This window comes from Ranitomeya imitator, chromosome 1 (genome assembly GCF_032444005.1).
Source record: "Ranitomeya imitator isolate aRanImi1 chromosome 1, aRanImi1.pri, whole genome shotgun sequence".
Classification (NCBI taxonomy): Eukaryota; Metazoa; Chordata; class Amphibia; order Anura; family Dendrobatidae; genus Ranitomeya; species Ranitomeya imitator.
This window is the reverse complement of record NC_091282.1, coordinates 327,865,547-327,882,371: the sequence shown is the minus strand read 5'-3', so window position 1 is coordinate 327,882,371 and position 16,825 is coordinate 327,865,547. Positions and strand designations below refer to the sequence as shown.

General features: G+C 38.8%; 1 protein-coding gene across 1 annotated transcript in view; it reads left to right on the top strand.

The window, feature by feature from the left end:
* The first annotated feature begins 505 nt into the window (after positions 1 to 505).
* SEZ6L (seizure related 6 homolog like) overlaps positions 506 to 16,825 on the top strand; it is a 781,385-nt gene continuing 765,065 nt past the window's right edge. Inside the window, exons 1-2 of the mRNA XM_069759107.1 lie at positions 506 to 594; positions 944 to 1,128. Of these exons, the coding sequence (XP_069615208.1) occupies positions 1,035 to 1,128 (94 nt within the window). The 5' untranslated portion in view covers positions 506 to 594; positions 944 to 1,034. The remainder of the gene's footprint in view (positions 595 to 943; positions 1,129 to 16,825) is intronic.

The following is a 16,825-nucleotide window of genomic DNA, read 5'->3' as shown; positions in this document are numbered from 1 at the left end:
TGCAAGCACTAATTGAAAGTATAGTAAAATATTAACGTGCTTCAAATTAAATGACCCGGGTTGTTAATTCGGGGCAACGTTTACTCAAAAATGTGTAGGAATTGTGTGGACTATCACCGATTAGCGTACGAAAGTAGTAAACAAAAACATTGGAATTGGATGAAGGAAAAACACATAGTAAAGTGTCAAAGTAACCTAAAATTGGTGTTGTTTTCAATAATAGGTGTCTTATGACAATTTGTGTTGTTGGAAATATTGAACAAGTTGGCTACATTTGTTGATAAGGCTTTTGACGAAGTCCTGTACTCAGGAAATGTATCAGTGCTCCAGTTATTACCCTGCAGGTGTAACCTCATGCCATGGCTTGATGCATAGATGGCATACAGTATCCACTGCTATAGTGTCTATTTTTACCCTGACTATCCTACTGCTCAGTTTCCTCTGCAGCTCCCTTCAGTGCATGCCTTCCCCTCCATGTGCCTGTGCCTTATAGCACTTAGTGCCTGCATTCTCTCAGTGCATTGCCTTGGATGTTATACAATGAAGGATTCCTAGCAGCAGCCTAGCAGAATGGCACACGATCTGTCACCTTAGGTTTGTACTGAAGATTGGGTTCTCTCCTGCCTCCCTTTCCCATTCCCTGTGGCATGTCCCTTCTTTGCAGACCATTGCTGTACCTTCCAGTTTCCCATTCACTCTCCTTTCTCTTGCTGCTGTGTACATCCTTTCTTTCCTACTCCCTGCCCTCTCGCTTTCTCTTCTCTGTCACACTGGCTTGTCTCTCTCCCTCCTTCTCCATTTCAGTACAGTATCATTCTTTTCATAAACAGGCACAGAGCCCTCTCTGTGCATGTCTGTGCCTCTCCTTCCTCTTCCCCTTTAATCAATAGCCACACCAGGAGAGTGGCTCACATGAATGAGTCCTTGTGAATCTCACCCCCAGACATCTTTCAGTGGATGTGCAGACCAGAGCTGGAAATCTTGCTCAAGTACCCTTTACTTATCCTGGTTTCCTTAAAGTCTGAGGTTCTATCATGTTGACCCGTGGAATATGCTGGGTTCCTGGTCCCTATGTCCACCCTTCCATCCTCTTCTTCCTCATCCTGCTTCTTGGAGCACACGCTGAAGGTAAGAAGATGCTTAGCATCAGTGATCACAATGTCTTGCCTCATCTTCCTGCAAGCACTTTTCCTTTAAATTGTTAATGCATTGGGCGCTTTAAATGTTATAGAAAGGCATAAAGAAAAGCAAAGAAGCAGCAGGGGATGAGCTATAGCGTTCAAGGCTTAATCAATTAGGATTGTCCTAGTGCTGCAAGATATATGGGAATCGTAAGAAACTAGTATGTAGGACACATAAGCACATGCTCTTCAAAATCTTCTGAGAAAGTAGCATGTGCTGTGAGCTGCTTCTTCTCACTGATTATGAATATTTCAGGACTTTAGAAATTGGTTTTCTATGTGTTAGCCCAGTATATGTTCCATTCAGCTTGTAGAGATGTGGATAGTCATTTGGATTGAACTTTCTCACTCTGGGACTTTGCATTCATTAGAATAACAGGGCAGTGTAAGAGTCCACATCTGATCCCACTGCACCTGGCGCTTTTCTGAAGCCAAATATTGTGTGAGCGAAAGTTAATCTGTGAGAAGGATTCAGCTCTGTATCTTTTTTTTTAAGCAGGATGTTGAGAATTTTTTTGCTTTTGATCTTTCGCCTATCCTTATGGCTATTAATACGTGTGAATATGCAGTCTTTTAGATTTCAATCTTTCTTTTAATTCCCTTTGCTGAGTTTCTTCTCCTGCTCTACAATGGGTAGAGTCTTACATCTTTTTCACTTAAATCAGGAAAGATTTTTTTTTATGTATTTGATGTTTTTTGCTTTGTGATTTCAATGTGTTTCTGTGCTATGAAATGTTTATTAAAAGATATGGCCCCCTTTCTAAATGATAATGTGAAATCCGAATCCAACATCTGAAGGCTAGATACGTAGACTGTCTCATCTAGGATGTGCAATGCAGTCAGCTACAGATAAGATAAGGACAGGGTTATCTTCTGTGTCTTATTATAAAGAGTCATGAAAATCCAGAAAAGGCTGTGTGCACACGTTCCGGATTTTTCACGTTTTTTCGTGTTTTTCGCTATAAAACGCAATAAAACCGCGAAAAAAAGCATCCATTAAGCATCCTATTAATACAATGCAATCTGCAATTTTTGTGCACTTGTTGCGTTTTTTTCCGCGAAAAAAACGCAGCGTGTTCATTAATTTTGCGGATTTTTCGCGGATTTATTGCTATTTAATGCATTGGGAAGCTCCTGAAAAAAACTCTAAATATCCGCACAAAAAACGCGAGAAAAACGCGAAAAAAAAGCATGCGGATTTCCTGCAGAAAAAGTCCGGTTTTGTTCAGGAAATTTCTGCAAAGAATCCTGACATGTGCACATAGCCAAATAGTACTGCAAACCATGTAACTGAAGCTTCTAATTATGGTTCCACATGGGTAATCATCAGCTTTTAATCAGGGAGACATAAACTGCTCATCCGATGAGGGCTCCTATAGACATGTGGTTTATTCTTATGGAAACCATGTGTTAGAGTGCCATGTAACAATCACCTACTACTTGTAATAATGTGATCAGTCCTGTAGATGTGCAGATGCTAAAAAATCCTACAGTATCACACTGTATAAGGTCTACCCTGAACATATGAACAATACCGATATTCAAAAGGTTAAATAGTGCATTAAGTCATAATTGTCTCAAATGATTATAACTTTTAATTAAAGAATAAGCTTGATGCTAATGAGATCTAATATATTTTTTTTTAATTTGGAAGATGGATATATAGAAGCTTAAATGTAGACTATTCAATTTTTTTAAATTAAAAAATATATAATTTTTCTTTTTGACTTCTCTTCATTGATAGATTGATTTTTCCTGTTGTTAATTGGACTTTGAAAGTCCTTTGTGCGTGGTTTTTATTTTCCAAGAATCCAATCACTTGACCTAAACTATGTGTTGTTATTTGTGGCCCATCTAATGTATTAAGGCAGAATCGAGAATGTGTGTCTAATAGTATCTGAGATACTGGATACAGTGTTAGCACATGAGATCTAAGAAGCGATATGATTGTATCCATCTAATAGGGTTGGCTGCTTCCCCATAATGGCAATGTCATGGTTGGATGTACTGAAGATGGTTTATAACTGAGAGAAAGGCAAACATTTCTGACTCTGGGTCTCAGTGTTTTATCTGTAAGCTTTAGAAGAGAAGCTATCGCACACATCATTGTACATTGTGATCAGCCACACGGTGACTTCCACGAGTAATTAAACTTCGAATGAAATTTTGGATCAAAGTAGACAAGTACTATAGTTGTAGATCTGTTTTTTCAACATTTAGCTCGAGGGTTTCTGGTGCTGCTTCCATGCTTGTCTTGATCTGTGCCAATAAAACACAGAGGTCTATGGAGTGTTCTGCTGGCTATAAAAGGTTCTCTACATGTTGCCATTTTCGATATACCATCTGTCTGATAATACTACAGGTTCAGTGCCCAAAGTATTAGCATAGATTGTCCACAGGTATCAGATAAAGTCATAGTTGTATTAGAAGTTTAATAAAGCAGACATAACAATGGATAAAAGACATAACAATGGATAAAAGACATAACAATGGATAAAAGACGTAACAAGGAATAAAAAGAGAAATGTTGATTTTGAACTAATGTAATGAAAAGGTGGAGAAAAGCTGTACATTAGTGTTGAGCGATACCGTCCGATACTTGAAAGTATCGGTATCGGATAGTATCGGCCGATACCCGAAAAATATCGGATATCGCCGATACCGATATCCGATACCAATACAAGTCAATGGGACATCAAGTATCGGAATGTATCCTCATGGATCCCAGGGTCTGAAGGAGAGGAAACTCTCCTTCAGGCCCTGGGATCCATATTAAAGTGTAAAATAAAGAATTAAAATAAAAAATATTGTTATATTCACCTCTCCGGCGGCCCCTGGACATCAGCGGGAGGATCCGGCGTCCGGCACGGCTTCTTTCTTCAAAATGCGCGCCTTCAGGACCTGTGGAATGACGTCCCGGCTTCTGATTGGTCGCGTGCCGCCCATGTGACCGCCACGCGACCAATCAGAAGCCGCGACGTCATTCCTCAGGTCCTAGAAGGCGCTCATTCTAGGACTTTAGCTGAGGAATGACGTCGCGGCTTCTGATTGGTCGCGTGGCGGTCACATGGGCGGCACGCGACCAATCAGAAGCCGGGACGTCATTCCACAGGTCCTGAAGGCGCGCATTTTGAAGAAAGAAGCCGTGCCGGACGCCGGATCCTCCCGCTGATGTCCAGGGGCCGCCGGAGAGGTGAATATAACAATATTTTTTATTTTAATTCTTTATTTTACACTTCCGATACCGATACCCGATATCACAAAAATATCGGATCTCGGTATCGGAATTCCGATACCGCAAGTATCGGCCGATACCCGATACTTGCGGTATCGGAATGCTCAACACTACTGTACATACATATGTATTGACAATATTTGAAAATTTACCATTACTATCACTATTACCAGGGGCGGACATATCATTATTGCAACCTGTGAGGTCGCACAGGGACCAAAGAGGTAAGGAGGCCAATTTCTACTGCCAGGTGCAATTTTTCATGTTTAATAGCTCTTGGGCTGCAAAGGACCCATACATTGTTCTTACACAGGGGCCCTCTTCTGTCTGTGCCCGCCAGTGACTATTACCATTGTCTTGAAAGGATTCCTCTCATGCTTCTGGTATTTTTGTCTTCTACCAGGACTTTAATAATATACTGGACAATCCAATCACCAGGTTAGATGGCACTATTATCAAGACAACCATTGGATGCCAAAAACCTCTCCTTAACGTCTTTTTAAAAGCAACTTCTGGCATTATATGCTTGCCTATCCAATAATTAAACTTAATCTGTCAGATGTATCCTCCAGCTGATTTAAACTTTTGCCGAGGGATAAGAATGGCAGCATAATTGGAGATATTCTTTAAATGTTTTTATTTTGTAACTTTGAACTTTAACCAGATGCACTAAAACACATGCAAGATAACTTTTATCCTTTATACTGTAAAAATACCAAAAATTCAAACAGTGGTTAAGTAGGTGCAGATAACGTCCACTATGTCAACCCTACTGTATATTATTTTCTTTTTGCCTAATAGTATGTGAAACAACTTAAGGCCAATTTCATTCAGGCTATAAATAATTGGTATGATATAATGTTTTCCTTAAATATGATATATGAGTCCTGAGGGTATTAAAGAGGTTGTCCAGTCATGTAACCACAAGTATGCGATGTGCATACTCACGGCCACATCCCGACTAGATGCAAATTGCCTCGTTCAATGCAAGTGTATAGAGTGAGGCCAGTAACAGTCTAGTCGGAATGTGGCCAGGAGTATGCATACCCCTGGAAAACTCTCACAGCGTGCAGTGCACATGATGTGAGGATTCACAAGTCTGCAGTCACATAGAGCAACTGCATCCTTGTAGTTTAAGACTGGATAACCCCTCTAGAGTGCCAATAATGTGTATGATAAAGTAATGTCCTAAGTGAAAATGACATTATTATGGTTTAATGAACTCAGACCTGCAAATATTTCCAACAATAAGGGTCATATAGTGCTATACACTTGCAAAATCCTTTTTGGCACCACCCTGAGATTTGTTTTCTTTGTATTCTCATAGCAGAAAAAAATTGATTTCTCCATCATTTTCTTTTGCAATGTTTTCAATCAAGTCAGGCTTTGGCCATTGGTAACCCATCATACACTTTCATCACAGTTGGAGACTTCTATATACCGTTACCTACAATTTTCACTAATTTGTTTTTTTTGCACTGACACTTTGATACTCTTGGCTTTGATTTATGCAGCTATCAGGTATCATACAACAATTCTATTAAATTAATAATATTCCTATTTAGAGTGATTGAAATGTATCATCACCTACAGCTTGAAAATGATTAACTAGAGGTATGGCTCTAAGTTACACATGTGTACTTGCACACATTCTTACATAATACATAACATAAATTTCTGTCTAGTTTCTTACTACAATATAATCTCACACACCAGCTGCTTCACAATGAGACATGTTTAACGCATAAATAAAGTGTTTCTTAAAAGAACACATGGTACGAAATATGACAGTTCTACCATATGTGTTTAAATAGCAGAGGTGTAGGGAAAAGCTGCAATGATTAATCAGTGCCTTATGACACTGGAGTTGTGCCATTAGTTAAACGCATCTATTTTGCACTTGAGTCGCTTGTTGCTTTATTGTGTCCCTGATAATTATGATTCCCTCTATGTTATCTTTCTCCTTGATAAAAGCTTTCTTGACTAATTATGATGAGAAAATGCTCTATACATACACCACAGAGAATGGCTGTGAAGTTCACTCCTTTCATTTAGGTTACTGATTTACTAACCGTGACATTCCATCCAGAAATCTAGTCATATTTTTTCAAATGTAGTACTGTGAAAAAGTTTTAGGCTTGGTGTTAATAGCTTAATTTTATCAAGTTCCAAAATGTAAAGTGAATAAACAAAAGAGAAATCTAGATCAAATCAATATTTAATGTGATCTCTCTTTTGTCTTCAAAACAGCAGCAGTACTTCTAGATATACTTGTACAGAGTTTTTTGAAGGAACTTGGCAGGGAGATTATCCCAAGCATCTTGGAGAACCAACCACAGATCTTCTGTTGATCTAGATTTGTGCACATTGTTTTGTATCTTCAATTACTCCCTGACAAACCTGATGATCTTAAGATCATGGCTGCACTTTGTTCATGGTTGATTCAAAGGTGTGGCTTTTGGGCTGCAATTCCTTCATGAAGACCCATTCTGGCAAGACTTCTACAAAAAGTAGATAATTGCTGCTGGGTTGCACTGGTTACTGCCAGTTCTGAGCTGATGACGCTGCTGAACATCTTTTAATTTTGAATGGAAGCATGATGTACCTTTCATTTGCTGTACTAAGCTTCCTTGGCCTAGCTAGCAATGCATCTGAGTTCCTCACGCGAACATTGCATCTAAGTTTCTCAATGTTGCCCATTTCTTGGTACTTATTTAAAGAGCTTGAACACCAAATCTTGAAACCCCAGTCTGCTTTGTAATACTGTATTTGCTTAAAAGAGACCTTACTGATGTAATATAACTAACTTGTGTTTTATTGCTGATGTCAATCTTGCCGTGGTGTAGACCTGTCACATGACATGGTCTTCTGTAACGTCATTTTTCTAGTTTGGATGTTTCTCATTCAATTTTCAGGCTCCTATTCTACTGTTTTGTTTCAATTAAGGATTGTGTTTCACCCTATATATAGATTATGATCATTATCACCTCTTTGGTATTATTGGTTTTTCATACACATGACTAAAATTCTACAAAATCCCTGCAAGTGCACCTAGAAGAATTGATGCTTTTTTAAAAGCAAAGGTTTATCACATCAACTAATGATTTGAATTTTGTAATTGATAAAAAATACATTAATAACACTTCTATTCTTTAAAGAATGCTTACTTTGCAGAATTTTTCCCATTCCTGCTTAAAACTTTTGCACAGAACTGTATATTTACTATTTTTAGACCTTTTTTTAGTATCCATGTAAACAGAACTTCCATAGACAGAAAAAACCTGAAAAGTTAGATACCAGCAGCACATTTGTAATCAAATTGGCTACTTAACTTGTAGAAATTATTTAGCCCTACTTAAAGTGGACACAAAGACGCACTTTTTTCCTCCCCAAATGTGTAGGAAAATGGGGGGGGGGGGGGTGCGTCTTATAGTCTGGATATTTTGGCTCTGGCTGTGGTGGGGAGGTGGGTGAGCGGTATTGGAGGAGCAGCGGGTCACAGAGGCAGGAGCCGGTGGCTCAGGCTAACTTCTGTGCCCGCTGCTAAAGAGAAATGAATATGCACTGCATTCTACGCCCATGGGCATGGAGGGCAATGAATATTCATTTCTTTTTGACTTCCTGGTATGATTTATTGGCCCCATCCCCTTTCTGATATGATTGGCCCCATCTCCTTGCTGGTATGATTGGCCCCATCCCAGTTCTGGTATCCATGACCCCATCAGAAAAGATTTTAAAAAAACCCTTTATTCTTACCTTCCTCCGCTCCCTCGCAGTCGCAGCATTCTGCTCTGGTGCCAGCAGCTGCATAATGCTTGTAAGCATCGCATGATAGGGACATCATGCGCTGCTCAAAAGCAAAGCACAGCTGCCAGAATACTTACCGGGACCATTCATTGGAGATCGCAGTGAGTATCCATTCCTCTTCAGTAGCGCGCACTTTTAACCGCCTGCTTCCTGCTGGGGCCGGTAGTCACGTGTGCCGATACTTAAGAGAAATGAACATGACAATCGGTGTGTAATATTTATGGCCTTAGAAGAAGTAAGGCTCTAGATTAATTGGTTCCTATATGTCTTGCCATAAGTGGAACTGAAGTACAAAGACTGCCTCTTACACTGGCCTGGCAATGCTGCAATGGCAAACACTTGAACTGGCTTAACGGTTATGCTAGCTAAAATTGTGGCAATGAGTGTGACAAGAGTTACTATCAGACAATCTCATAAAGACATGTACCTGCCAAGATGGATGCTTGGTACAGAAAATTTACAGCTGCTAATGTTGATTAAACAGTTATAGAGAGAGACTAGAGATGAGCAATTTGATTTGTGCTACATTGGTCTGCCATCCAGTCTGGTCCTCTGTGGCAGCTGGTCTTCATATCTGCGACTAGTCAATAGGCCTCACATAATATTATAACATATGTCATGATGACATAGGGCCTATTAAGTGCCAGAGGCACCAAGAATGCCAAGCCAAAGGTGCTAGGTGCATAAGTAAATATCGGCTGCCACAGAGACCTGGACTTGATTTCAGACTAGCACAATGCAAATTGAATTGCTCCACTCCAAAAGTGAACCTATCTGCTGTCAAGTGTGGCTCCTGTGGCATTGGGTCTTCACATCTCCATTCGGAATCCTTTGTCTGACATCCTGGTTACTTCTAAAGGTACCTTCACACTAAACGACGCTGCAGCGATCCAGACAACGATCCGGATCGCTGCAGCATCGCTGTTTGGTCGCTGGAGAGCTGTCACGCAGACAGCTCTCCAGCGACCAACGATGCCGGTAACCAGCGCAGGGCCACGCTTAGTAACCCGATGTTTACCCTGGTTACCATCCTAAAAGTAAAAAAAATAAACGCTTCATACTTACCTTCCGCTGTCTGTCCCCGGCGCTGTGCTTCTCTGTACTGGCTGTGAACACAGCGGCTGGAAAGCAGAGCGGTGACGTCACCGCTCTGCTTTCCGGCCGCTGTGCTCACAGTGAGTGCAGGAAAGCACAGCGCCGGAGGACAGACAGCGGAAGGTAAGTATGAAGCGTTTGTTTTTTTTACTTTTAGGATGGTAACCAGGGTAAACATCGGGTTACTAAGCGCGGCCCTGCGCTTAGTAACCCAATGTTTACCCTGGTTACCAGTGAAGACATCGCTGAATCGGCATCACACACGCCGATTCAGCGATGTCAGCGGGAGAGCCAGTGACCAAATAAAGTTCTGGCCTTCTAGCCCCAACCAACGACATCACAGCAGGATTCTGATCGCTGCTGCGTGTCAAACTGAACGATATCGCTAGCCAGGATGCTGCAACGTCACGGATCGCTAGCGATATTGTTTAGTGTGAAGGTACCTTAACACTTACTAGGCTCTGAGACGAGTCAATAGGCCTCAAATGATGGTTTGACATATGTCATGATGTTGTAGGGACTAATAAGTGTCAGTGGCACCAAAAATGCCCGGCTGCCATAGAGGCCTTGATTTTATGGCTGATCAGAGGTCTGTATGGATTTTAACGCCGGCCCTTAAAGCAAAAATGTATTAATTCACTAAAAGAAATCAAAGAAAACAGGATATGCTTATTTTATATAAAGGATAAAAAATAAATAAAATGAGAAATTAAACACTTCTCAGACTCTCAGAGGAATAAACTGGCAACAGTTTCTATTCTTATTAAGTGACAACTCAAAAACACGGAGCAAAAAAGTCCACTTCAACATAATTATATATAAAAGTCTACAAAATTTTATTAGTCTATACTAATCACATTAATGTATCACTACACAATATTAAGGTTCAGAATATGTGAGTTGTCTGCACTAACATATAGCAGGAGACAATAAAAGGAAAATATGACGGTAGCCAAGTTAGAGGGGGCGTGCTACAATATATCCTTATTGTAACAGCATGAACAAATAACAAACAAGTTCAATACGTGGCCATATAAAGCTCTAGTCCTATGTGTAGCGATGCACTCATCAGACCACCCCCGTATATAAAGTCACATAATTATACATGGCTCATGCTTACCCATCGGTGATCAGGGAAGGCACCCCCACCTCACTTGGCACCCCGGACACGCGTTTCGCGTAGCTTTTTCAACAGGGTCCACAGGACCCTGATACATTAATGTGATTATTATAAACTAATAACATTTTGTAGACTTTTATATATAATTATGTTGAAGTGGACTTTTTTGCTCTGTGTTTTTGTGTTGGTACTATTTTGGAGTGGTCCTGGAGGTTGAGCACCCGCGGGGTGCTCTGAGAGAGCCGGTACTATCCGCTCACGGTTACAAAATATACTGGTGCTTCATGATTGTGGTAATAAATATTCTTATTAAGTGAGTAATATATTTTATTTTTGGATTTGGTGGCAACGTATATGATATGTTTAGTTACCTAATATTTACATTTTCAATTGAATTAGGAAATGTTTTACTTTATTAGCAGGTAAAGATGTCTGTTGTGTGTATAACCTTCTTTTAGAATTCAGCTATGCATGTCACCACTTTAGATCTCATTTAAATTCCTTCATTTTATTGAGCAGTTTTTATAGCTGTATTCTCTATTATAACTACATCATACACACAAGTATGCATAAGCGCATAAGCGCATTAATATACAATACATCAAGCCACACATCGTGTAATGCATTGCGGATATGCAAAAGATTGCCTGAGCCTGTTTATGGAATCATTATAGAGCTCTGAAAGGAAAGCCTAAATTATTCTAGTATCATATATTAACTGCACAATAATAAATATTGAGCTTTATCTTATTTTGTAACCACATTTTTAATACTGTGTATAGAATACTTAAAAAATATTGTTAAATCTCTACTGGAAGTACTCCATAATAATGATGCATCATATTTCCATGGACAGCACAGATATTTAGGGGTAAATTCATGAAGACTGGCATTTCATACTGTGTTCTTGATCCAGAATTCGCTGTAGTAAGATACACCAAATTCGTTACTGAATTTAGTAAATTTTTCAGCTGTCTGTCATAGTCAGAAAATGTGCTGCAGTCAATGTCTGAAGCATGTATCTCTTAGAATTTATACTTCTTTTGTGGAATTATAGTACAGTAAATCTGTTGGGCCACACTAGACGACATTCCTTCAACTAATCTCCACCCATTTTTCTAAATTTTGGCAGAGTCAGTATAAAAAACACTAAAAAACTCTTAGTTTTTAAGGTGGAAGGTTGATATAGGTCCATCAAGTTCAACCTTTAACCTAACGTCATAAAAGTTAGAACATTTTTGTGCAACTGAAGGTTGTGCAAATATTTATGACTTTTTGAAGCTAGTTGGCTATGAAGTTACTTAAAGTTCCAATTGTATTGGAATTAACAATAAATGTGTCACAAAGTATGCAAACAATATTTACATTTAAATTTAGCTTGGGTCTAAAGTATCTAATACTAAAATCTAAAAATGATTGCAATAGACAAAGTGAAATCATTGAGTATTACCTATGAGCTACCTCAACATTCAACAGTAAATATGAACAGCCAGCATTAGGCACAGATGTTGTAGACAGTGATGCGATGATTCACAAGTCTGCAGTCACATAGAGTACCTGCAGACATGTAGCATAACGTCGGACAACACCTTTAACCCCTTCCTGGCATGTGATGTTCAAACATCACAAATATAAAATTATTTAAGCCATACGGTAAACATCGTAAAGTAAAAAAAAAATAACACTACAGCAGTTGCTTTTCAGTAACCTCATCTTCCCCCCAAAAAAATGCAGTAAGGAAAAATCAAATCATTGCATGTACAAAAAACCACTGACCTGAAGAATCATGCTGTCAAGATAATTTTACCACTCAATGGATGTGGTAAAAACAAAATTCAAGAAAGAAAGGAGGAATTGCATAAAATGAATGCTATCATTCAAAACTACAAATTTTCATGCAATAATCAAGCCCTTATGTGGGACAAATTGGAGGAAAAATGAAAGCACAAAAGCAAAATGTGTCCATGGATCGGGGGAAGGGGTTAATATATTTGATAACCACAATGGGTATGGGTTTCCTTTCTTTTCTTGTTGTACTTGTTGCCAGTTTTTTGCACCTAAATTTTGCAACTTTGGATACTTGTTTATCAATTTTTTGCAAAGTAAAACATTTTTTTCTTTGACCAGTCTTGTGACTTTTTAGGGCAAAAGTCATACATTTCATAAAATGATGCAGAATTTTCACAGTAATAACTGTCATAAAGAAAATATCTCCAGAAAGTACTCGAGTTCACTTGCAACAAATTGTGTGACTTTTTAAAAAGTTGCATTTGTTGAATCAGTGGAAAGCATCTAATAACTCCAACTTCCACCCACAATGGTGAACATAAAGGAAAAAAAACAGGTGAGCACAGATAATTTACACTTCAAAAAAGGCACAAATTAAAAGAACAGTTAGGAACAAATGAAAAACAGGGGACAACAACTAAACATTACACAAAAAAAAAATCAAATGCAACAATCAATCGGGCCCTTTATGTCTTCTTCACAGAGAAAAGATAAGAAGTTAGAAGTTGTGCACTCTTGGCCCTAATTACAATATACATTAATTAGCTGTTTCTATTTTCTGAAGAGATAGGTGTGCTTCAGGTTTTGCTGTGGCTCAAATATTTTAGTGCGCTGCATATGGAAACTTCGCTTTTTATGAGTTATATACGGTAACTGTCCTCCTCAAACACCATGCAACTGCTTTCTTTCCTTAAGTTGCATGTTTCCATCTTTATCCGTGCATCTAATGTCTTTGTTCTGATAAATGTCCCATACAAAGGTTTCTTCAAAACCTGCTTATCCTCCGCTTCAACTTTAAATGGTCCTGGACTAGTTTCCTATAACGTCTTCTTCAGACACTCTAATAAATTGCTTTCCTAAATTACTTACAAACTCTTCTCTTTAATGCCTCACTAATTTAATAAGCATTTTCAAGTTCTTTACTAAGTGCTCCACTCAATCGCTCTTGTCTTAATTTTTCTTATGGTTCTTTTCTATCTACCATTCTACTATGTGCTCTGATAAGCACTCAATCAAATGGTTCTTTGGCTGATTATATAGTTACTACCTTTAGTAAACTTAACCTTGCATTATGATAGGATTACTTCTATAAATCTATTATCTTCATTAGAGAAATTCCCATTATTCTTATCATTGATATGATAGAACTTTATAAGAGAAAACTTATATACAGTATTGACCTGGCAGTAATAGGCGTCAGAATTAATAGTCTTTACCTTAATAGATCTACCAATAAAATGTACAGTACAGACCAAATGTTAAGTTAAGTTTTGTGAAGTATATAATTCCACATGTGTTAATTCATAGTTTTGATGCCTTCACTGTGAATGTACAATGTTCATAGTCATGAAAATACAGAAAAATCTTTAAATGAGAAGGTGTGTCCATACTTTTGGTCTGTAATGTACATTATAAAGGTTATTTCTGAATGGTAATATTATTTATCTATTTAATATCACAGAGGCAAGACTTAAAAGTTACCACCAAGAAAATGCAGTGCAATCTGCTGGAATCTTGTTATAGAGCTGAGTAGATTGATAAATAGGTATGTGAGAAAATAATCAGTAAAACTTGTGCTTTCATCATTTCAACCTCTGGTCTTTCTAGGAGTTTTGGTCCAATGGCCAGTCCTATCAGTGACTGACAGTAATCTCTGTAAGCACACTTATACAAATATGCTGTCAGCCATTGATAAGACCGCTCACTGTGTATACTTAAATCTTCTATCACAAAACTGTATATCATTTCAATAAGCTCCTCCTGCTCTATAATATTGTGCCTGCAGATTAGACTGCTTTTTCATGGTGACAGGTTCCCTTTAAAGGGAACCTGCCATCAGAGTCATGCTGCGAACCACTAGTCTGATGCGGTCCATTCCCCACTCCCCATGACTGAATAGTCTCTCCCTATGTGTTAACTTTTTGTTAAAGAGAATCTATCATCAGATTCATATTACCACAAACCAGGGCAGCATGAATCAGATACTGGCTTTATCATTGCAGTCAGGTATGTTTTACTATGAAACAGTGGCATTTCAAAGTAAATATATTTTAAATGAAAAGCCAGAGAGGGACAACATGGCCTAGCTCACTAGTCTGATGCAGTCCATAGCTGGCTTCTCTCTGTCCCACTCCCCATGATTGACAGATTTCTCCCATAGTCTGTTTAGCCAAGAAACATAGCCCAAAGCCAGATCTTTAAAATATGTTTACTCTGAAATATCCAGTGCTTTCTAGTTAAAGATACTTGGCTGCCATTGCATAGACAGGCCTTGATTCATGCTGTCCATGTTTCAGGCAGCAAGAATCTGATGAGAGCTTCGCATTAACAAGAACTTGTCACCAAACCAGTAAAATCATTCCAGAGATTGTGCCAATTTTATTTAGTGCTAATTTTTATGGTCTGTTCCAATGGACGAGGCTTAGAGATAGATACTTTAGGCTGTTCTGCAAAAATACTCTGAGAGCAATGCCTACTCATAAAGAAAATGCAAATTAGAATTAAATAAAAATGACCATACCTCTGGAAGCATGTAGCAGAATAAACTGGGAGACACATTGTCCAATGTCTCCTGGGCCACAAAACAAGTGGGAAGCACAGTGTCCCGTGTTTCCACATTGCTCACCACTTCCACACAGGAGGCCCCACCATGCGTAGTCACACCACCCAAGTATTGCAATAGCACCGCTCCCAGTATGGAAAGAACGGTGGAGCAATCTGAAAACCGGAAGAGGATGATTGCGTCCACGGCAGGTATTCCTAACAGGGAGTACACCTCACTATAAATCAGGAGTGTCAGACAAGTGGCGTACACTTCTGTGTGCGCCTAGCCACAAATCCTAGTAAAATTTGTAGCATAGCAAATTCCACCACTTGTCATGCCCCTGTCCTGTCCCACGTCCCCCACTTTGTGGGAGTAGGGTGAAAATGACGTGAGAACAAAAGTTGCCTAATTTTAGAGCAGCCTCAAATTGCACCAAAATCTTGGGACGTTTCAAAGCTTTCTTTCCGATAGAATATTGGTCTAAAAGCCTTGATTAATTGGGCCCACTGTCTTTATCGGAGTCCAATCGACCCATGAAAATGATAGAATATTAGTTCTCCTTTATCTTACTCTACAGTTTATATTTGGGCAATGACTTTCACAAGCCTGGGATTTATAGTCAGTATGCAGAAAGTTTTAGCTTAACCCTGCTGTTCTGTTCGGTCTGGGGAGACCTATTTTGAACTTTGGTATTTTTTGGGGTGTTCAAGATGCGGTTCTGAAACTTGTGGTTGATTGACTTAAATGAGGATGGGTCGGTCGGCCACGGGTTTCAGAGCCGCATCTTGAATATTTTAAAGAATATTGAAGTTCAAAGTCGGTCATTTTTGACCAACAGAACAGCAGGGTTAATCTATCACTCCAGAGAATGTGTTTCCAATGGTCTAGTGGCCAAAACTAGTGTGCTTTCCATCATTCCAGGTGACATAAGTGTGACAGATGCAAGCCTGTATAAAGCTGCTCACTAATGGAAATCCAAACTAAAAAGCTTCCTATCAACAGTTTCCATAGGAAGTCTGAAACTGGGATTTTTTCTGTTGAAAATTTTTTATTCTTCTGCCTCGGCGGTCATACTCCTTGATCCTCTTCTGTGAGCTTGTGTGGCATGCTGCTTCATGGCTGAGCTGCTGCTTCTAGTCATTTCTACTTCCCATTACCAGCACTTACAGCTCTAACTGGGCAGAAATTTGACAAACTGACATGTTGAAAGGTGACGCAATATGACAGTGTGGCTATTCAGACTCAACCATTCAACTGCTCATATTTCTCTACAGAGATTTCTAGGTTGTATTTCAATTTTTGTGTTTCAATTGGTAGTATTGAAAGTAAACTGAAATACCCTGAGTGGAAAAGGGAATGTATTGCATTTAAATAAAAAATAGATAAATGTGATTTTTTTAAATACAGGTATAAATTTAATATACTTTATACACTATGCTCAATCAATCCATCAAGTATAAGTGTACTTACAGCAGTGCAGGATATTATGTTGCTGTTTGAATGGCTTTTATATGAGTATCATTTAGCTATTGCATTTGTTGCATGCCAAATTTGGAAAGTCATTACTAACAAAATATGGATGGTAAAAATCAATTTGTTTTAAGAACCAGTAGAGCCACAATAAATAGGAATACTGCTGTTTCCAATGACACCATTCATTTCTAAAAATGGCTTAAGTCTCTTGTTCTTGATAATCGGGGGAGGGATTCTAGTTGTAAGAATTTTTAAATATCACTCTCATTAAAGAAATTTACTGACCAATATTTCAGTTCTTCAAGCACAGGGACAGTAAAAGTAGCTAAGCTCACAGAGCACATAAGATGCACAGGATAAAT